This window comes from Ascaphus truei, chromosome 5 (assembly GCF_040206685.1).
Source record: "Ascaphus truei isolate aAscTru1 chromosome 5, aAscTru1.hap1, whole genome shotgun sequence".
Classification (NCBI taxonomy): Eukaryota; Metazoa; Chordata; class Amphibia; order Anura; family Ascaphidae; genus Ascaphus; species Ascaphus truei.
This window is the reverse complement of record NC_134487.1, coordinates 103262819-103285895: the sequence shown is the minus strand read 5'-3', so window position 1 is coordinate 103285895 and position 23077 is coordinate 103262819. Positions and strand designations below refer to the sequence as shown.

Sequence of the window (23077 nt, the reverse complement as noted above, 5' to 3'; positions counted from 1 at the left end):
GCAGGGTCTGTAACATAGTGTTTATTTATTTATTTATAAAAATGGTTTACCAGGAAGTAATACATTGAGAGTTACCTCTCGTTTTCAAGTATGTCCTGGGCACAGAGTAAGACAAATAATACTTCGTTACAAATACAGTTACATAAATGAACAGGGTATACATTATATACAAGACATTGCGTGCACAGTTAAAGAAAATATATATTATGGGCGTATGAAACAGTTACAGACCAGACGAAAATGTGAGACAGCCTTAGATTTGAAAGATCTAAGTGTTAGTAGGAAACGCAACACTAAACATCCCATTGAGATACCAGTGAAATAAAAAAGGTAGTGATTGCATTGCAATCTGTGTTCCTGAAAGTGAGTTAGCTGTCGTGCATACAGCCAGCCTGGTGGAGACAGAGGCTGCACATGACTCTCCATCACTGTATAATATGCAGCCTGCAGGACACTGCAGGGCAGGGGCCTCTGGCTGCCATGGCAACCAGCACAAATGCCCACCCCCGAAGCCCCGCCCACCTTCTACCTTCATTGGCACATTGACAGACCCGGCTTCAGTTCCTCGCCTGTTGATTGGCCCGCAGGAGCTGTCAGTCAGAGGAAGGAAGGGCCAGGCTGTGCTGGGGATAGAGGCGGGTGTGGGAGGCCACGCCACCTCCTACTCTCTCTTCCTCCCCTCGCCGTGTCTGCGCGGTGCTGCAGAGCGGTCCCGGAGGGGGAATCAAGAAGCACAAGGGGGTGCTTGATAACTTTGTGCAGCAGCGCGGATACTCGTCCCGTGTGATGCCCGGTCTGCCCCGGGGTTACTGGTTGCTGGAGCCGGGCTCCTTGGAAACACCCTTCCCCTCCCTTCTTCAGCCCTGACTGGGTGCTTTACCTCTGTCCTGCGGGGTAGCCCCGTGCTCCTTCCCGGAGAGCAGGGAGGCGAGGAGCCTGTGTCCGGATACCCCCACCGCACTGACCGCCGGTCCCCAGAGCGGGCAATGCAAGCGAAGTGAGGCTGCTATTCATCATCACCTCGCTGTGCTGGAAACTAAGCCCCGAGGGAGCCGGATCATTAGTGCTGCTGCTGCTGCTGCCGCCGTGCTCCTCATTCATTGTGCCCTGCTCAGCCTGTACTCTGCAGTGTGCTCCTCATAACCCTGACCCCGGCTCAGCCTGTACTCTCCAGTGTGGCGGCTCCACAGTCACTGTGCTGCCTTTCTCTTCTGAAACACTCCCTGGCTTGCTGAGGTGCTTCACTAAATCAGCCCTGTTTCTCTTGTGCTCCTCTTGCCTTTATAGCTCCCTAATCAAATACACTGTCCAACAGGGGCTCCCTTCCCCTCTCGTGTGCTCGTTCCCTCCTTGTGCTCCTCCTGTTCCCTTCTTTCTCGGGTCCCTGCTGTTATCTCCCTCCCATCTTGGTTATTTTGCTGTCCTGTCCCCTTCTCTTGGGTGAAGATCTCCCCGCCGCCTCTCTCATTGGGTTCTCTTCTACCCCCTTATCTTTGTCGCCAGCCTTTTTCTGTGTGCTGTTCTGGGCCTCCCAGAATGGCCCCTCTGTTGACCTCAGCCCCTACCTTCCTGCAAACTTCAGCAGAGTGACCACACATCTCAGGATACTTTGTGGACAACTTGCTCCTCAGCTTGGGCAGGATTTAAAACTTGGGGCTGTTTGCAGATTTGCGTGCGGGGCTAAGACCACAACTGGAAAATGTCAACCCCCAACAGGTTCAAGAAAGACAAAGAGATCATAGCAGACTATGAAAGCCAAGTGAAAGGTAAGCTGAATTGGTGTTCTCCCTGGCAGTGGTATACATGGTCTGGATGGTCCCAGGTGCTGATGGCATCCCTGCCAAGCAATCTTAATGGAGATGAGTTAATTGCATATTCTGTGGATGCTGATCAAACACAATCCTTCCAGAGGAGCAGTATGCCTGGCCCATGGTTCATTCAAGGAAGGCTAATTGGTTAACCACATTCCTATTGAGTGGACACATGGTTTGTAACAGTAGCTTCTTCCAACCTTCACCAAATATCTTCGTTCATATTTATTTTATTGAGGCTAGAGGAGTTGAGATGGCTATTGATGATACCAACTCTGGTTTTTGTTGGACATTTGTAACTGTACATTCTTGACTGGTTAAATCCCCTATAGTTTTTGTCTGCAGGGATTAGATGTGTAATGATTTTACACAATTGATCAATATCTAAAAGTTGTAGCTCGGGAATTTAATAACTATAGACGTGTCCCTTTAAAATAGGTGCATGCAAGCAACTCCACACTTTTCACTTAAGTGCGTGAATTGTTTGCTCTTTTATTATGTTTAGAGCTTCTGAAATAGCCTTGAAATCTAATCTAATTGTTGGAAATAAAATACTAAAATGTTCTTTCATCTGCTATTTTTGTTGTTGTGCTTCCACAGTAGGCAGTAGAGCCGAACAAAGGAAACATACAGAACAATCAATATAATATGGCAGAGGCTGTCAGTGTGTGAGATGGTTACATAGCAGTATGGAGTGCTAGATGGTGTTAATTGCCCTTGCTCTATTGTAGACCAGAATTGTGCTTGTATATTTACCCCTATGCCACTCTTTCTCCCCCCCCCCCCCCCCTTCCTGCACTTTTCAAATGTGTGATATTAAAGAGCAACATGTAACTGGCAGTATGTGCATATGTTTATTTTAATTAATTGTAATGACTCATCATACTGGCTAAATCCCCATCACTAATTAATTTAGATTGTCTCGCACTTTTATTACTCATTGGGATGTTTTTTTTTTTTTTTAATTTATTATTTATTTATTTTTTTGTCCAGACTTTTCTTTTTGCCTGCATTTTTTTTCATATCTGTTCAGTGTGTCTGTCTATTTAAAGAGTTGCACAGTAGTTTTTGACATTAAATCATGCCTGATGCTGTTCATGAGTTTTTTTTTTTTTTATCGTTAATAATTGTGAAGCACTAACTTATCCTGTGAGGTTACAATGTGGGTGCAGAGGTATGTATATATTACGTAAACAGACTTGCAGACAAGCACACATGGATACAGAGAGGTAATGAGGGCCCTGTCTGTGAGCGTTTACAATACAGAGGGAATGAGAGGCAATGTTGAAACGAACGGTGAAGCGGTTGCTCATTGTGGGACAGTACGTGTGCCTCAGGATGGGGGTATGGAAAAGAGATGGTTAGATTTGGGATCAATGAATGATTTAACTGTAAAGGACTATTAATATTGAATGTGTTGAGGACTAGTGATGTGTTTTTTGTTTTGTTATGATCTACTTTGTGTTGCCGTAGTAGGTATAATATAGCTAATTGGAATATTCCTTTTTAAACAACTTTTTTCATTGGCTCGTAATTGAACGGTAAAAGAAAATAGTAAAGGTCGGTTTCAAAAAAGTGTTGGCAGCTATTAAAGATGACGATAAAATATAATCCCAGATTAGTTATACATAAATTGTGGACTGGCAGCTACAACTGATCAAATTAAGGTAAAAACAAAACAAAAAACCTTTTGACCATAATGCACTGCACTATGCTGAAACACAAGTTTTTATTCAACATTATATGGTCACAAGGCCTAAGTTTGAATCCCAATTGTGGGTTCATCGTTGCCCTGTAGCCCTGCAGTGCTATTGCTTTTGTTAAGAGGTTTGTAAATTTGAAGAAAAACTAATTTCAGATGGAGTATGACATGGTTTTATGCCCAACTGTATTCTCACATTTGTCAGTAGTTTGACATTAGACCCTGCAAATTAGTGACTTTTTTGTGAGTTTGTGGAAAAAGAGATGAATAGATTTGGGAGGCATTTGGCAGCGGATGTTCTAAGGTACCTGTCTCTGTAAATTGTAGGTCTGTGTTTTTCGTCTTAAGTGGGCGTCACTAAATCCTAATCATCTGCTCCAGTGAACCATAATTGCCATAACTCTGCCGCCTTCTGCTTTCCTATAATATTAAACATGCCTTTCTATGATCACGAATGAAGTCATGGAAATATTTTAGGGATTTCATTTTAAAATAATTAGAAAGCAGGAAGCATTTACTTATTGCTCTGTACACTGGTTCATAACCGCATTTAATTATGGTTCAGCGCTGTCTTCCGCCCATAGATCTGCTGCCGTCTTTCTTTCACTCCATTGCAAAATTATATTCTAAACTTTTCTAGTACAATGAAGATGTATAGTAATTGACCCCTAATTGTAACTTATTGAATGATTATCATTTAGCAAAACGGCATCACTACTTTAGATTATAGAACGGAAGGTGGATTGGGGCCTCAGTGAGTTTGACTTGATGAGAACATATCCCAAGCAAGTGTGCTCTAGTGCAGGGGAGTGCAAACTTTTGGAGCTGCGCCCCCCTGCCTACTCGCTCTCGCGACCCACTTACCTTGTTTGGTGGCGTCAAATGACACTGCGGGGTGATGTCATGTGACCCCGTTGCCGTGGAGACGGACGTGTGACGTCACTCCGCATGACACCGCAGCGTCATTTGATGCCGCGTCACAGCAACTTTTGAATCCCGGTAAGTAGAGGTTGCAGAGGCCTCGCACAACCCCCCCCGGCATTTAATTTAAATGCCTCGGGGAAGAGCACGGGGCCATTGCAACCGCCCCCACTTTGCGCATCGCTGCTCTAGTGCTCTGTACATGTTTGTGCATAGCCTGAGATCATGGTGGACAGCTAGAAGGCACCGTGCTCTATCACGTCAAATCGTACACATGGGACCCTCACAATGTCAAACCGTGATTGTTTAAAACTCTGAGCATGGATTTCTCATTGCCTGTCCAGTATCTGTATGTGTTCTGATGCATATGACGTATTTTTTTTGCCAGTTTAATATCTTATATTCATATTTTGATCTAAAGATATTGGGACATAAATGGAACATAGTTAAATCTTCAATTATTAACTTTTTTTAAAATTTTGTAACCATGTATGACGGTCAGCATGTTTTGTCTCAATGTTATGGTGGTATACTTTGTTATTGTATAACATAACTATCATATTTAGCATATTCAATAATGTTTATTTTCACAATCCATTGTTTTTAGCTTTTTAAGAAGTAGTTAATTAACAGTTTTGTGTGTGTGTGATGCTGTAGTGACTCTGCTACACAAAAATGTATTGTGACGTTTATCGTTGTAACGGACTCCACATACAGTTCTGGCAACAAAAAATAGACAACATTTCACATAGAGAGGAATTATGCTTCCTATGTAATGAGCAGGGAAGGAATGAGCTCCTGAAGTCATGGCTCATTCATGCTTAAAAAAGTTCAACATCTGTTCTCTATCCTAAAACCGCAGTATAATGATATTCACTCTTTGGGACTAATGGCCATTTGCTACAAAGGCAGTGAATGTAGGGTAATTACACCACCATCACGACACCCCCAGTTGTTGGTATCGTAGGTGTCAGAAGCAGGAAATCAAGTTGCAGTGCTTTTTCTACACATGGGCAGCTCAAGTTCTGCGAGAATGCTTTTTGAGTAGAGGGTATGTGCATGGCAAGGTTGTTGCTAAGCAGCTTTTTGCCTGTGAACCAACAGGGAATGATGTGGACATTTCAGCTCCTGTAAATGTACGTACATCTGGATAATTATCCCCCAGAACAAGGTTGCCCCAAGTGTTAGGACAATTGTGGTCCAGCACCAAAAAACCCTCCTATATAAACACGGAAGGAAAAAAATAAAAATTCAACTACGTGAGTTGTTGCTTTTAATGAATGACCAACATAGCTGCCTAGGATGAAAGTGAATTAAGGACAGTGTGGCCTGTTAAAATAGCTATTCAAGCCTGCAAGTTTCAATTTTTTTTTGTATACGATTGAAGCAGGGGGTCTCTGGAGATGGACCCCCTGCTTCCAGAGATGCTTGCTTCCGAAGTTGGTGCCGGTAGCTGCTCCGGCTGGGCTTTAAAGTTTAAAGCTCCCGCGTCACATGGGCCAATAGGAAGCCACACTGATGATGTCACGCCTTCTTATTGGCCCGCGGGACACAATCTTTGAACAGTAGCCATGTGATCCCTGGCAGCTGACAAGAGCTGCTACCAGCACCTTATTTGGAGCGAAGTATCTCTAGAAGCAGCGGGTTCCCGGAGCGTAAATTAACTGGGTTTTTGCTTCAAATAAAGTGTGTGTGGTGGTGTGTGTGTTGTTTTTTTATTTTTTATTATTATTATACCTCCCGCTCCGTGTTACACCGTACGAGCAATTGTGTGTGCAAAACAGGTAACTTGATTAAATAATAACAGGAGAAAAAACGGCAGCGCACGGCCAAGAAAACCAGGAGGAGGCTCACGGCAGCAGAAGCAAAGATTTATTTATGCCATAAAAAGATTGGACAAAGGTCCCCCCCCCCTAGCCCCAACAAGTAACCACCTACGCATTTCGGGCTCTATGCCCTTTCTCAAGGTGAGACACCTTGAGAAAGGGCATAGAGCCCGAAATGCGTAGGTGGTTACTTGTTGGGGCTAGGGGGGGGGACCTTTGTCCAATCTTTTTATGGCATAAATAAATCTTTGCTTCTGCTGCCGTGAGCCTCCTCCTGGTTTTCTTGGCAGTGCACTGCCGTTCTTTCTCCTGTTCCTGCTCCTGTTACTGGTGGACTGCACGCTATTTATTCCTGCTGATGAAAACTCCCCTGGATTCTGCAATTCAAAAGTGAGTTATACCTGTGGGTTGCCATACCCCTTCACTCTCACTATATGGGACATTTATTGTACTATTCTTTATTGGTGCCTGTGGCATTAAGTACTAGTCCCTTAAACCCTATTAGGGTAACTTTATTGTGTTATACAGATTATTGGGAGCTTCTCAACTTCAGATGTTACGAATACACTAAGGACTTGTCTTTCTGATGCACTGGCGCTCTACACATCTATGATTAAATAATAAGACTTGTACATTAAGCCCCTGACTGCCAAGGGGCCTGCCGTGCATTGTTCGTGCTCTCCAGGCACCAAAGGAGTTAAAACCCAAGCTGTTTTTTTAATACACGTTTGACGCATGGGGTCTCCTGAGCTGAACCCCATTAATTTCAGCTCCGGCGACCCCCTGCTTCCTGAAATACTTGCCCCCCAAAAGGGGTGCCGGTATCTCAGCAATTTAATGCTCACGGTCACTTGGGCCAATAGGAAGCCGCACCTGATGACGTCACTGCTTCCTATTGGCCCACAGGGCCGCGACGCTTTGAAAATCTGCCATATAGTGAACCCTGGAGTGGCCATCGGCAACGGAGGCAAGTGTCTCTGAAAGCAGGGGGTTCCCGGAGCTGAAATAAATGGGGTTCAGCCACGGAGACCCCCTGCTTCATTCCTGTATTAGAAAAAAAGGGAGGGGGGTAAACTACTTGGATTGCCTCTTTAAAGGGGCAATCCATTTTAATTTTTTTTTTAAATAAATATTATTATTCATAATTGTAATGGGGGGTGTTTTTCAGAGCTGAACCGCACTATTTTCCGTTCTTGAGATACTTGCGGGGAAGATACCAGTATTGCTTCCCGGTATTTAAATGGCCATCCAATAGGATGGCACAACCGACGTTGCAGCTTCCTATTGGCCTGAGGGTCAGCAGCCATTTGTTTCCCCACATGGAAATTTAAACCCGGTCACTTCACCGGTATGTATTTCAGGACCCATGGGTCCCCGTAGCTGAAAATAGCGGTGTTTGCCTCGGGGACCCCAAGTTTCTACCCTGCAAATTGAAAGAAAAAAAAAAAACGTAGAAGCAGCTCCTTTAAAAAAAAAAAAAAAGGGTAAGTGTTAAACACTTAATGTTACTAAATGGAGTAATTTTTAACCCAGCATGTTTAAACCGCTTAACACAGCTTGACATAACGATCCCTTTCCTCTGGCTGCATCACGAGGTACATTTCGCTGCCTTTTGTCTTAAGGCATTAGTTCCCTGTGCATGCAGTTCCCTACTACTCTCAGATATCACAATATGTTCAGGGGTTCTGTTTTTACGATGTATATTTTCCTGGAAAATGAAGCATTCCAGTAACCCCACCGGGAGACCGTTCTGCACATTCTTAAGTGAAGTTGCCATACATGAGCTTTATAAACCAGAATTATTATTATTTTTTTTTTTTAATCCTACAGATATTGGAGAAGGTGCATTTGTGGTCTGTAAAGACCATTTCTTGCTAGAACTATAAAGGAATGTCATGTTGGTCCCATGAGATGTCACTCAACCTAAGATGGCTAATGAAACCTAGAATCCGCAACATACCCGTCTCTCTATACAGTATGCTGTTGTTTGCCAGTAACCAGGTCAGATAAGAGACAGTAGTTTTACATTTTTATGATATTGCTGAGCTGGAAATTGATGGATATCTAAGGGTCATGGAGTATTCCCATTTAGATGACCGCTTTTTCATTGCTGCTTTTCCCAGACAATGGAAATTCTATGGCAACTCCATTATCTTCAGGTGGGGGGAGGGGGGGAGGGGAGGTTCGGGGGGGGGGGGGGGAGGGGGTAGTGGGGATCAGTGTACAGTAGCTGTCTATTTTTATTCTTATTGGGCTGTTGAAAACATATTACCGAGGTATAATGCTAATTAAGGTGGATAAGATAAATCATATAATGCAAAGCACATAAAACCTTGTGAAAATGTATTGTTCTTGTTTGCCTTTTAGCTCAATGCAGATGGCTAACTACAAGGCAGAAGTGGTATAGCTGTACATAGACAAACTTGTGTGTACTAATTAAATTCCATGGTATGAAATAAACGCGCACATATTTCTTCACCATTTCCGAGCTACTGTAGTCTGCCAGTGTTAATGAATTTTGATCACCCTCAGCCGAGGCATGTTTAATAGAGAAGCAGTATCATTTGTGCTGTAACAGTGTAAGCTGTCTGCATACACTATCCAAGTTTGCACTTTATTCAAGTACACATCATTGCGAGTATCTAAAAGCTTTATCAAATGAGGCAAGTACATTTTTTATTTTAAACAGAAATAACATCTATTTTAATTATACAGCCAATTAAAAAAAAAATGAAAAAAAAAACCACTTGTGGCTATATTTTCATGTCTGCAACTCATAATCTCCTAGCAAGCAATGCTTCCACAGCAGCCAGGGATTCTGGGTAATGACATACAAATGAGCACTCGGTGTGTGACCAAACGCACTGATGAGAACCAAAAGGTCAGAATAGCTGTCTGTGAGCAGGTTTACTGGTTATGCACTTCTTTAACCCAGACTGTGCTGCCAAAGCTGTGAAATAAGTGAGGTATAAGCTTAAAATGGATATGAGGCAAAACGTGACACTGACATGCAAATGAGCACACCATTTCCCAGAATTCTTGGCTGCATTGTATGTTAGGAGATAATGATCTGTCTGATACGTGAATGTGCTCACAAGTGATATTTTTATTTGCTGTACACAGTATAATGGATGTTTTTTTTTTTTTTTAAAGAAATGGTTTATGGTGAAATTGTTTAAAACAGTGTGTATATATCCTTTTATATTATATAATATTCATGTGCTAGGCGCCGTAGATACATCTTTCTTTTCTATCTGTCTATTTCTGACCGGGGGGTCAGATTTGTATCAGTGGCAGCCTCTTATATGTGGCTATATATATATATATTTGTTTCTTTTCCCTTTTTTTTTATTTTTTTATTATCTTGATCACCATTTATATTTAGTTAGCGCTACCTATCTTGTTTTTTGTTGCTATATATTTTACATGTATTGTATGTGTGGTGGGGGGGGGTCACTTGAAGCTGATGTAAATCCCCAAACTCCTGGAAGCCCTCTCAGGAACCTGGAGTTTGGGGGTCCATAGGCAGGTACACATGAAAAGACAATAGGCAATACACCTTACAAATAATTAAGTGGCAAGGACTGCTGCATTAAATGTACTCACTGAATTATTTACCAGTCATGTTAAATGAGAGCTGCCAATTTTGTGACTGCGAAGATGAAGCCAAGCGGTGCCATGCTGCTCTAAAAGCAAGCGAGCTGATGTACAGTCAGCCTCATGAGAAGCAGATGATTCCACTTGATATTGACTTGTGCCAATTAGTTGTTATCATCTGACAGTTTGCACTTCCAGTGTTTACTGTATGTTAATACTATGCGCCTCTGTCCTGTTGGCATGGTTTGTGCATAGTAAATCTGTTATGTTTGGGCCAGTACAGACGGCCCATTTCAGTACTTTCTTTTGGCTTCAGATTGTCGGCACTTGATGCTGTAGATAAAATGCCTTGGTATTCTGTCATCACGCGGTGTATTTAATCAGACATGACAATAAAAGGCACTATATTCACATTGAGTACTGTGGCGTTTTGTGGTACAGATCTCTTACAGAGCACGTGTACATGTCCTTCACATTTTGAAGCTATGTAATAAAGCATGCAGCCTGCTTTTAATCAACATCAACGTGGCAGTGTGGAATATGCAACAGTGAAGCTGCATTTACTTTTGATGTGACCACGCTGGCCTTCAGGATTGCTGTCTGCAATTGATCTAATTCCCTTAACCCCGACACTGCCGCAGAGACCAGCAACACAGTGCAGAGCAGGGGTTAAGCAAGTCACTTCTCAGGTACTCATTTGCCAGCTGAGATGTCACATTGTTTCTCACCCCCCCCCCCACCCTCTTGTAGCCAAGCATTGTGCCCATACTTCATCCCTTCCCGTGAGGAAGGGATGAAGTTGGTGTGCTGCTTATTTCTGATAACGTGCATGCTGTCCTGTGCATTTGTGCAGCGTCCAGTAGTCTCCCCATGCATGATAAAGGTGGCTTTAGTGTATTGAATAGGGGTCTAATTGTGAAGACTTTGCACCCATTAAACATTCTTCCAGGAATGCACTTGAGAATACAAGGTGGTCCTGTTGTACATTTAAAAAAGAAATCTATACATACATGGATGAGGAAGGTTATTCACCTCCTGGGGCTCCTATCATCTGATCATTACCATTGTTTCCCATTCTTTTAAATGTCTTTCTGTGCATGCGTTGACCACAAAATAAGGGGGGAACAAAATGTAATTCTGCTTAAAGCAAAGATATGTCTGCTTTTGATTTCTTTGGAGATTAATCAAGTTTTTATTTTGCTCTAGGGAAATGCTTTTCAGTGAAGTGTTCCCGCTACCCTAAGCCACTCTGCCATTGTCGGACATTTTAGACACATGGGTAGGAATTGGGTGTTTCCCAGCGCAAGGTTTTGTTGAGCACACTGACATACAAAACAGATCTGCTAGAGAAGTCCCTGTTGTGTCATTTTAAATTTACAGACTAACTTTTAATCTTATGAAATAAAAAATAAGGCATCAATTTCCTAGATCTAACCTCTTGAACTTGTTGTTGCTATTTGGCCCTAAGAGGGACTTCTCCTCTTAAAGGTACAACCCCCCTTATTCGAGGGGAAAGGGATATTTATATTCCTGCTGGCTCCTCGTAAACATTCACGTTTCTTTCTCGATGGAAGAGCATCGGTCTAAAATTCTTACTGCCTGGGATACAACAATATGGCAGAGTAGAATCAGATGAATGTGTCACTGCCCTAACTTGAGCCAATAAACTGTGAAGATGAGACAGCAGGGCATTCTGGGACAGTGATTCCCATGTGATGCAGGGGATTTAAATATCAGCAAGTCCCAGCGCAACTTTTACCTGTAAGTATTTCTGGTATGAGGGAGTCACCGTCGCTGAATAGAATGTCATTCAGCTCCGTGTGTGTCTGGATCTTTATAGCAGCGACAAGGTTAACATTGCATTTCCATTTCGGTATTGAAACAAATAGCAGTGCTGATGGTGTTGTTTAAAAAAAACAAAAAAAGAAACTGATGTCCTTCAGAAGTCTTTGGAGAATGTTGGAAACAAATCCAGAATTATTCAGCGAAACAAGGTCCCATGATTTGCTCATTTTAGTTTAACAGTGCGAAATAATTTTAAGTAATTGAGCGCTTTTGCTAAAACTAAGCGAGTGCAATATAATTTTAGCTCTGAATTAAAGGCCACCACTATTTGAAAAATAGATTATATCCTTCCTGCTTTTTATTTTCTTTCTTTTTTACATAATGGCCGGTAGCAGAAAGGCGGCAATGTTCGATGTGTCAAATGAAACCCTACACTGTGATGTACTTGTTTATACCTTTTTTTTTTTTTTAATGTATAGGGGCCTCAATGGTGCTTGCATTGCTATTTGAAAAAATAGCTGAATGAACTCTAGCCCTGTAACTGGTTTGAGGTCTAATATGTGGACTGCATTTTGTCACCAAGGTTTAGTTGTGGTGACAAACAGTGAATTAAGTTTATTCATTTGGATCGTGTACAATAAAACTAAGTTGCCTGCCATGTTTGTTCTGATTTTTAACCCCTTCAGTGCCAGAGGGTCCTGCACTTTCCTGGCCACATCCCCCTCCTCTGGCACTTGCTTTGACCTCAAGCAAAAGAGGGGAGAGAGCAGTTTGTGGTATCTACCCTTACAAAATGAGCAGCGTCATGATGTACAGGAAACGCCATAAAGGCCACTGGTGCCCTGGCACTCATGACAAACACCAAGCGTGGCCAACTCCAGTGTCCAAGGGCCACCAACAAGTCGGGGTAAGGATATCCCTTCAGCACAGGTGGCTCATATCCTTTAAAACCTGACAGCCGTTGAGGTCTAGAGGGGTTAAAACCCAAAGTAACATCACCACATGGCAAGTCTGCCATTTTGGCTTCAATGTGTTGTACACCGAATCGATCAGCCATCCTTGTGGTAAAGATTTCTGTGTTGGCATTTGTGCAATAATGAGTACGTCAATGGTAGGTGTTACTTTTTTATTATTTGACCGTAAACCATATATTTCAAAGACTGCTCTTTTTCTAAGGGCTGCTCCACTTAAGGAGATTATTACACATGAAAACAGTTAGTCTTGAATAAAAAGATATTGGCTACTATTGATGCACTCAGGGATTTTTGCACAATTTTTACCAAGTATAAGAGTTGAAGGTGCAGATCCCCGAGGGTAGAAAGTGAAGGAAGGATAGTGGCGTGTTTAATAGATAGTTAAATGTAGCTGGTTGGTGCCCAATATTTTTTATCTAAACTTATACTTGCATGATAAACAAATGCCCTGGATGGTTCTTGCATGCTGATGTCTTGGTGATGAGACAGATTGTCACTCCTCAAAGTGAGTTACATCGTTTTTTTTGCGGTTTTTGTTTGCAGACATTATGGGGACCACCATTCATCCATCACATGCAACCTAGTGGAACAGAGGCTCTCAACTTCAGTCCTCAAGGGTCACCAACAGGTCAAGTTTTAAGGATATCCCAGCTTCAGCACATGTGGCCCAGTCTTTGACTGAGCCACTGATTGACCCACCTGTGCTGAAGCCAGGATATTAATCTTAACTTATATCTGGCCGGTTTGTGTGTCTTCAGGACTGGAGTTGAGAACCCCTGTAGTAGGACACACCAAAATATATGAAATCTGCATTCATTTATGATCCTGTAGTAGTGTCCTAGTTTCTTTGGTTACACGGCTTAGTGTTTTAAATACTTGATCACATCATTGTCCCGTCATGTGCAAACTTTTGGGAGCAAGAAGGAGGTCGTAGTTTTTTTTTTTTAAATATTTTTTTTCTTTATTGGTGTCTTTTAAAGCACATACATGTAGATATTGATATAATATTCACAGCATAGCATGACAAATCGTTGTAAAATACAGGCACATGGCAGTGAGGTATTCTGAGACACACAATAAACCTTTTTTTTTTTTTCTATTTTCAGTAGTGAAAAGAGAGGGGATGACGAAGGACGGGTGGATAGTTGGGAACGACATGGGGAAAAAGAGGGGGAGAGAGGAGGGAAGGGATTGTGGCGGGAAGGGCGCATCGGCCCTCGTCCCCAAGGGTATCAGTTTTGGACCAGGGCTTGCATCAGTGTCGGGGCCCCCGAACCTGGCCAAGGCTCCCAGGTTCTATAGAATTGAGGTATTCTTTGTTTCAACATGGCTGTCAGTCTCTCCATATTCATGACCCCGTCTATTCTTTTAATTACTGTTCTCCTGGAAGGGGCCTTGACTTGTTTCCAGGCCACTGCGATGCAGCATCTGGCGGCCGTAAGGATCGCCGAGGAAAGTCTGGCTATAGGGGCGGGAAGGTCTTTAATTGGTTTCCCCAGCACGTACGTCAGGGGGTCCAGGGGGACCTCCAAATCCAAAGTTTCAATCAGGAGACTCTGGATCCTAGTCCAGAACCTCTGGATCTTCGGGCATGCCCTCCAAATATGGGGCATGTCCCCCCTTTGACCACATCCTCTCCAGCACACGTCCGAGGTGCCTGGGTAGATCTGGCTCAGTCTACTCGGGGTCAAGTACCATTGGAATAAAATTTTATAAATATTTTCCTTCGTGATTGAGCAAATTGATGTTCTGGTAGCAGCTTCGCAGATATCCTCCCAGTCTTCCAGGTCGATTGGGGTATTTAGATCAGCGCTCCATTTTTGCATATTGGAGTGTGAGGGGGGGGGGGATTGAGATGCCTCTAATGTTTTATACACTTCGGAAATTAAGCCTCTCTGGTATTCCCCTTTGAGACAGAGGGTCTCGAATCTAGTGCATGCTGGGAATTTTAGGCTAGGGGATTGGGCTCTCAGGAAGTGCCTAATCTGAAGGTATTTGAAGATGGGGAGGTCTGGGGAAGAGAACTTATTTTTAAGTTCTTGGAAGGGCAGGACCTCATCACTTTCCAGCTGATCCGCAATCACTCTGATATTTAGGCCCTGGAATTGGCCAAATTGGGTACGGGAGCACCCGGGTGGGAAGTCCGGGTTCCCGAAAATGGGGGTGAGTTGTGAGGGGGATGAAGCTAGGCCATGTTTCCCTTTAGCTTTAATCCAAGTAGACCATATGCACCTCATTGCCCCGAGCTCAAATCTCAGGTGACTTCTGCCTTTGTGAGCCTGAGACCATAGTAGGGCCGAGAGGGGGGTGGGGGCCGCGTGGTGTGTTTCTATCTCCAACCAGCAATTGGAGGTCGGGTGGTTATTCAAAACCACCGCCTGCCTCAGCTGGGCCGCCTGGTAGTATCTGACTACATCCGGGGCCCCCAGACCCCCTCTCGTCCTTGAAGCCAACAGCACCGATCTCTGCACCCTTGGTCTACGCTGCTTCCATATAAAGCGGAGAATATGGACCTGCATGTTTCGCAGTTCTACTAGCGGGACAGGGACTGGGAGGGTTTGAAAATAGTAAAGTAATCGGGGGAGGACATTCATTTTGGTGGACACAATTCTTCCAAACCAAGAGATCTGATGGGCATGCCAGGTCTCCAAGTCTCTCTTGATCTGGCGGAAAAGGGGGAGGTGGTAGTTGGCTTGATATAGCGAGCTGTACGAGCTTGCTATTTTTATCCCTAGATATTTAATGTGGGAGTTATTCCACTTATATTTGAAATTAGTTTGTAGGAGTTTCCATGTAGGGACTGGGAGAGAAATATTGAGCGCCTCGGACTTGTCCGTATTTTTGTAGTCGGATACTCGGCTAAATTGGTCCAACAGTTTCTCGAGGTTGGGGAGGGAGGTGTGCGGTTCGACCAAGGTCAGAATGACGTCATCCGCAAAGAGGGATATTTTGTATTCCCTGTCTGCAATTGGAATGCCCTTTATGCTGGGTTCAGCGGAGGTGGTAGTTTTTAATGGTGCTGCCCTGTTACGGTATAAACACTGTATTTTCACTTGGTTTCTATATCCTCTGTAGGGGCTGTAGCAGTGAAACTGATCGTTTGGTATGTCTAATACATGTAGATATTTGGTTCCTGTGATTTACTTTCTTCACCGTAGCCCGGGTGATGTCTGGAACGAGGCACTCATTCCATACTATTATTTATTTTCATATGTGTCTTCCTTCATTTTTTGGTATTGCTGACTGTTTTCTTGCATCAGCCATCATTAGTCCAACAGATGGGAGTGGGATAATGCACACCGCAATAACGATGGTTTACAAAATAAAAAAATCTACAATCCAGGTGCTGCACAGCGAATATCGGGAGCGATGTGCTCTAAGTGGAGATGCATAGAGGCAATTTATTGCATAATAAGTTTCATGACTGAAATGGCCAACATTTCTGTCCTAGCAGGACCTCCGTCAGGGCAATAATGCCCTACATAAGTGCCCCTCCACCTCCCCCTGTGATCGCATCCCCTTTCTGCACTGAACGGGACTGCCCCTTCAAATGCAAGACACAAAATGGTGGGAAGAGACACGGGGAGAAGATGTCGAGTGTATAGGGAACATAGTCAGAACATTCAAAATGGTGGGTGTTTGGGATCGGGTGTCGGTGATCCAGTGTTCTTGCTTAGTCCCTTCTTTTTTATTGGGGCAGTATCGTGTTTAACACAACTGTTTTCCATTCTTGTGAATTGAATCCTGAGTCTATCTATCCTATCTATCAGCTCTGTTTTAAGTTTCTCAGGCACTAATTGGTACATGGATATATGATGGAAATAAAGAGTATATAGACCATCAAAAGCCAGTATAGTCCTTGTGAAAGTCGTTGACACTGCACATGGTGGTGTTTATTCACCTGAATATATTTATATGTTAGAATTTTCTCTGCATGTGTTCTGATCTTTCCAATGGCTAACACAACCATTCTTTCCTGCCTGTTGGTATTTTTGGGGAGAAACAAGAATTAGGGGTGGTCGGCTGTTAAACAATTATTTGAAAGGTACTCAAACTGCTCTTGTATTCATTCACTTGCTACAATGCCGGACTACCTGCCTGCAGTAGAAGCAAACACATTTAGTAAGACACCACTAGTGCAAAGGATTCTGGGCATGCTCGTCAAAAAATAACCATGAGGTATATGAGCATGGTTGCCACCACTCCGGGTTTGACCGGTGGCTGTGGGTTTAGATTTGAAATCTCCAGGTTAAACAGATTTTTGTATATTATTTTTCTTCACAAAAATACTACACTCAGGTGTGTGCAAACTTGGGCGTGGCGACGGGAGAAGAGGACGGAGAACTGCCGAAGCGACGCAGAGCGGCAGGAGTTGGGACAGTGGATGCAAAACAGGGGCGTAGGAGGAAGAGGTCGGCCAGTGAGGAGCGCTCTGACCCGGCCTTCCTGTATCTGCGGCTGCTACTGCGCCCTCCTCCTTGGCCGTCGTCCTCTGCTGCCCTGCTTCACGTTTGCTCCGCCGTCCAACTCTTCTGCCGCTTTTGGTGGGCCACCGTTTTCTGCCACCGCTCTGCTCCACTCCCACGGTTCTCCTCTCCTGCGGTCCTCCACCGAAGCCAGGTAGGCGTTGAGGAGGGGGGTTGAGAGAATTGCCGTTAGTATTATTTTATACTGCTACACGGATTTATTTAAAAAAAAAAAAAAAACATATAAAATGTGTAATTTTTGCTGTTTTTTTAAAAAGGTTGAAATAAGCAAGTATTTCAACATATATGTATTCACATTTATATTGTATACAGATTAATAATTTTTTTTCTTCATGTGATTGGGATTACATTAAGCACGGGGGCCCGACTAATACCACGTCTATGAACATGTGATTATATTTCTTGAAATTGAATGGGAAAAACTCTTAAGAGTTGGCTTTCAACAGAAGGTGGCAACCCTGTATATAATGGAAAATGAATGTTTCATATGACTATTTGCATATTTATTCCTGTTACTGTGGGAGAGCAGTATGATCATTTAGAAACACTATTTCATTTTTGCAATGGCCTCTGACTTCCTATCTTAAGATTGTATTGAAAGAGCACAACTGATTCATTTATGTATGTTGTGCAGAGTATATTATACTCGCAGGGTTTCCCGCTGCTGCATAACTGGAAACAAACATAATATAAATGTCTGATTTTTCCAAATAATGATGGTCTGGAAGCTCTTACCATTTTTAGCACCGTGTGTGAAGAGGGATTCATAAGATGCTACTAGATCATGTACATTGCATTAAACTTTACCTGCATTCATGGCTTTTATTATATAGAGTAGATGTCAGTCGTCAATCTTCGTGTTGTTGCTTATCTGTCTGCAGTGATATGAATGGCATCTATTTTTTATTCCTATGTGCCTTGGGAGGAGTAACTGCTTTGGCTCCAGGCTATTTTTTATTTTGTATTACTCCGTGTCTGGAATAAATTGACCACTTGCAGACGCATTTACCAGGACAACCTCCTACTGTCTGAGTTCTCCCTACTTGCCACTTAGGCTGGGGCCATGGTACCGCAGACCGTGCGGAGGCGTCCGCACGCTGAGCGAACAGACTGCCTTATGCAGTGTGCGTGTGAGGGGGCGCGCGCTGCGGAAGAAATCGGTACAAACTGATGTCGCGACAGGCCAGTCACGTGAGCAGTTCGCCCAATGAGGGCGAACCAGCTCCGTAACGCTTCCACGGCTAAAATAGGTGCAGGGCGCCTGCTTCGCAGCCCCGGTGTAATTCAACCCGCGTACCGGCAAATCATGCCTGCACGCCGGGGAGAATAAGGGGACTACCTGTATCTTTGACGCCCAAACTCCTGCAAACAAAACAACTGCATTTTGACCCAAATATCCCACCTAAAACTTACACACACTGTTTCATGAGCCTGGGGCTGTAACGGAGTGCTCACCACAAACAAGGCGAGGCCGAGGGGGGTATGTATGTATATGTATGTATGTATGCATACACCAACCCACGGGCACGTCTGGAGTGTAGAATGGTTGAGGTAGCCGGGTTGGAGAGGTATGGATAGTCAGAGATACTTGCCGCGGATCGTTGCACGTACTTTGCCGAGGTCGGGATTGGATTGGTGCGGATTGTCGTTGGTATCTGGAGTCAGGAGCGTAGAAGAGCGGAATCCAGAGTAATAGCCGGAGTCAGGAACGGAGAGGCTAGGAACCGTACAAGACTGTAGGCAAGGGTAGCAGTGAACACTTCGCACATAGGAAGATTTTATGCCGAATTGCCAGTGTGACCGCTGAGCAAATAAAGGAGAGGTACCAATGAGGAACAGGCTGGAGGAGGTGTGTCAGTAAGGCCGGGCGTGATAGGCTGAAGGGATGCACGAGACAGGTGTGGGAAGGTCCCTGATGACGCGACTCGTGCGTGCGCCGACCGCGCACCAATGTAGTCGCGTGGACCGGAGGGACGTATAGTTACCGCCGCGCGTAACCATAGCATGGCGGCTGGTCACAGGAGGAGGAAGAGCGTCACTGGTGCAGCGGGGGTCCTTGCATGGGTTGGGTTAAGCACCAGGTGCGTCGAACCATGGATCCTGACAGGGGCAAAGGAAACATGAAAAGTGGGAAAGAAGGGACACTTTAACTTTTGCATGTTATGTTACCTGGCCCCTGGCTTATGGTGCTATGTAGCTGCCAGGGACCCCACAGGTTTAGGGGTAACCAGGTGGGCTTAAGCTTTATTGTATAGCCTGGTTACCCCCTACTGACACACACATGTTCATGGACAGCCATGTCATTAAACAGGCACAGCTTCTTCTTGAACATTTTGATTGAAAAGTGCCTGCTGGCACAGAGAGCCATGATTTAGTGTTGTATGCTTAAGAAATAGCCATCGCTTGTGTCCTGCCTTTACTAAACATTAGTACTTTTACATTGTCCCTTCTATTTTAAATATACGGTATTATATATAAAGCCAGTTTCCAACAACTGACAGAATTAATAGAACATTGGAAAAGCACTTGATTTAGTAGTTATTTATGTAAACCATTACTCTGGGCTTGTGAAGGTTTTGCTGCCCTTGCAACGATGTGATAATGAGACATTATATTGCTAAGGTAATGCTAGCAAAAGTGTTGGGCAGTATTGCTTTCTACGCAGGCAGCGAAAAATGATGCTAGCACTTCCTACTAGGACAGTTCTGTTTTTGAAGGGCAAAGTAATAACTAGTTCTATAAAGCAACAATCTCTTGAGCTTGATTTAAAAAAAAAATACATTTCTATTTGACAGCTTCTTAAACTGCTTGTCTCGATCGGTAGCTCTTGTTGTTTTGTATCCTCAAGATGGCTCTCCACCGTTTTCTGTTCCTGGGATACAGATCCATGAGAACCTGGCTCCCTGGGGTGCAATAAAATGACTGGGTAATGCCATATAAAACCAAAAAGATGCACAAGGAAACGGAGATACATTTGACTTTCATGGGATTTTTGAGAAACGTGAAATAGGGCTATATTTGTAGATCAAAACTGCATCGACGGCTGAACTTGGCATTCAATGGATCTTGCGGGGGAGTGCTGCTTTTATATAAGTTTCTAACAGTTTGAACTGTTAACATTCTACCATTGTTGGATATTTTGGTTACTAGTCCATATAGATCAAACTAATTTAACGAAGCACTGATAGTGTGTATGTGAAGCTTATGGTAGCATATGCCTATGTATTACAGTTCAGGATTGTAAACTGCGTTAACAGTATACTCCCTACACCAGGGGTGGGGAACGTCGGGCCACACGGCCCTCGAAATCATTTGGTCTGGCCCTGCTAAGGCAACTGCTATAACAGGGGTCGCGCTAATTTTTAAAGAAATGGCCGCCGCGTGCCTGATCGGGAGGAGGTGGTGTGAGGCGCCGGCAGCCCTACACGATCCCCAGCAGCCACCGTACAAGCCCCAGCGATCCCCCAGCAGCCACCGTAATTCCCCTGCAGCAGTCCCCGCACTTCCCCCATGCTTCTCCAGCAGTTCCCCCTGCACTTACCCCAGTATCCGCCATTCACGATCCCCCCCCTAGCAGCAGCAACTACCAGAGGTAGGGGGGCGGGGTTCTGTGTGCCTGCCTGTCTGTGTCTGTCTGGCCCGTGAACGATGTTATAAATATCCAAATGGCCCTTGGCAGAAAAAAGGTTCCCCACCCCTGCCCTACACCAATGTTTTTCAAACCTCTCCTCCACCAACGGCCACACCAGGTTTTGGGAATAACAAATGCACTTGCATCCAGGTGAATGCACATTTCTTGCCTATTGGTAGGTGGTTGCCTCAGAAATCAGGTGTGGCTGTGGGTCACAAGGAGAGGTTTGAAAAACACTGCCCTACACAATATGAACTTTGTACACAAAGCAATAGAATGTGTGACACCATAGAGGAACAGTCTTATCTGTTGTCAACAATACATGTAACCTCTACTTTTAGCTCTCAGACTTAAGCCCAAGCCTCGCTATAGTTATGAGTCCTTGTTAATAACTTACTAGGCCACACGTGGCATACGGTCAGACGGCAGGAATACAGACAGTATGGGTAATAGCACTAGTTTACTTATCTTACTGATTCTGCTACCTTGTGATCACTATACACAGTATACACGTTACAAACAATCCCCCAATAACGCTGTATGGGTGTGTGTCAGTGGTGTAGTAGCCACCCAATCCTGAATATCTTGGCTTACGATGGTGGCGACACACAGGGGGAGCTCATTGTGTACTTAATTTGTTGCTTCGGTACCACAGTGCTTTTGTAGCCGTTGAGGGATCCTTCCAGTGGCGTTTGATTTCTTTGCCACGTCTGGATCTGTAGCTCTCTGCTCCTGCTGCCACATACACATGTACTCCCTGCAGACTTTGACCAAACCTCTTGGCAGTCAGGTTTGCACAGATTCAACATGGCCTCCCACCTTTTTCTAAAGGCTCCTCTCCCTCATAGTCCCTCCTCTTCCACAGCTGTTATCATTGGCGGCTCTCCTGTCAGTCACATATCCAGAGCAAATTTGAGAGAAACCTGCCGCGTGTGTGTGTGTGTGTGTGTGTGTGTGTGTGTGTGTGTGTGTGTGTGTGTGTGTGTGTGTGTCTCACACGAGGTTATGTACATCATGCCTCGTGAAATTTCCTCTCGACTGCACCATTACTTTTTTAGTATGCCGTGAAAAGGTTTGTTGTGGAGTGGGTAAGTGTAGTAAGTTACAATGAAAAAAAGTGATCATATTTTGTCAACAAAACCTTGTGTACTGTTTCAATCCTCCTTGCGTCCCAGCAGGCAGAGTCCCTGACAAGGAACAGGTTTGAAAGATGTACAGCCACTTGATGGAGATCCTACACATCCTAAACGCTGCCACAGTGACTTCTGAGTCTCTGGTTTGGGGCATTTGCTTGAATTTTTATTTATTTTTTAATGTATAACTATTGGAAACACCAGACTGACATTAACTGCTGTCCTGTCCATATGGACTACTAGGTCGAATTAGTGAGGCCAATTAAAGCCAAAGTACTGTGGTCCACATATAGCGTTGGAAAGCCACCGGTTTGGCATTGGTCAAGAGGAAGTGGGCCCATTTGTAGTCTGCTAAATGTCCCCGTTGCAGCTGTGGCATACAGTTAATACCATCTACAAGCAGCAAATCTATAATGCGGTACACCTATAAACTATATTAATAAGAGAAGCTGTAGCACTTGACTAGTATATAAACCATGATGTATCTTTATAGTTTCTTTATATAAAATTCAATGTGGAAAATAAAAATAAGTTCTGCCTGATGCTCCTGCTAGCTCTTGACATTTTAAAATGAGATGCTGATCATTTGTTATTCGAAGTGCTGAAGAAACCGTTTACTTTTAATCGGGCCGCAAGTAGTCTGAGCATCTTGTTTTGCAACTCCGTCCAAGTGCGAGATGATATCAATTGCTATTCTATAAACGTGCAGTGACGTGCTTATTTACTGATATGTATCTATATTGTACAATTATACAGCTAATACTTTCCTAACTGCAGGAAGCTCTAGATATTTTCACGTGTGTTGTATATGATGTGTAATGACCTTTTTATTAGCTTCTACATTGGGCTCTTTCTTAACTCCTTTCATTTAAACATCTCATACAAATCCCTTGTTTTTTTGGAACAGAAGTCTTTTGTTCCACACTGCGATAAAAATTGTTTGAATTAATACATGGTGCAGATTATTCTTGATCTTATTAGCCATGTGTAATATCCACAAACACACACATACATTCTGCCTTTGCCCCACCCACAGACGATTGTGGTGCATGGTCGTCTTTAGATCACGTACGTCATGTCCAGATGGAGAAAATCCTAGCCTAATGTAACCGCAATGCCACAAAGGAAGCCTATTGTTGTAAGTCTTGGTCTGTGATGCATATATTTATAGCATTGTTCCCATCTGTAAGTGCTCGGACGGAAAACCAAA

At 43.8% G+C, this 23077-nt stretch overlaps 1 protein-coding gene across 6 annotated transcripts in view; it reads left to right on the top strand.

The window, feature by feature from the left end:
* Positions 1-601: 601 nt before the first annotated feature.
* The window catches only part of SRGAP1 (SLIT-ROBO Rho GTPase activating protein 1), a 195575-nt gene continuing 173099 nt past the window's right edge, over positions 602-23077 (top strand). For all 6 annotated transcript variants that reach the window (XM_075600380.1, XM_075600379.1, XM_075600378.1 and 3 more), the window contains exon 1: positions 602-1766. Coding sequence is in view for 5 of the 6 variants with exons in the window: in XM_075600379.1 (XP_075456494.1) it covers positions 1700-1766 (67 nt within the window). In the remaining variant the exon portion in view is untranslated. The remainder of the gene's footprint in view (positions 1767-23077) is intronic.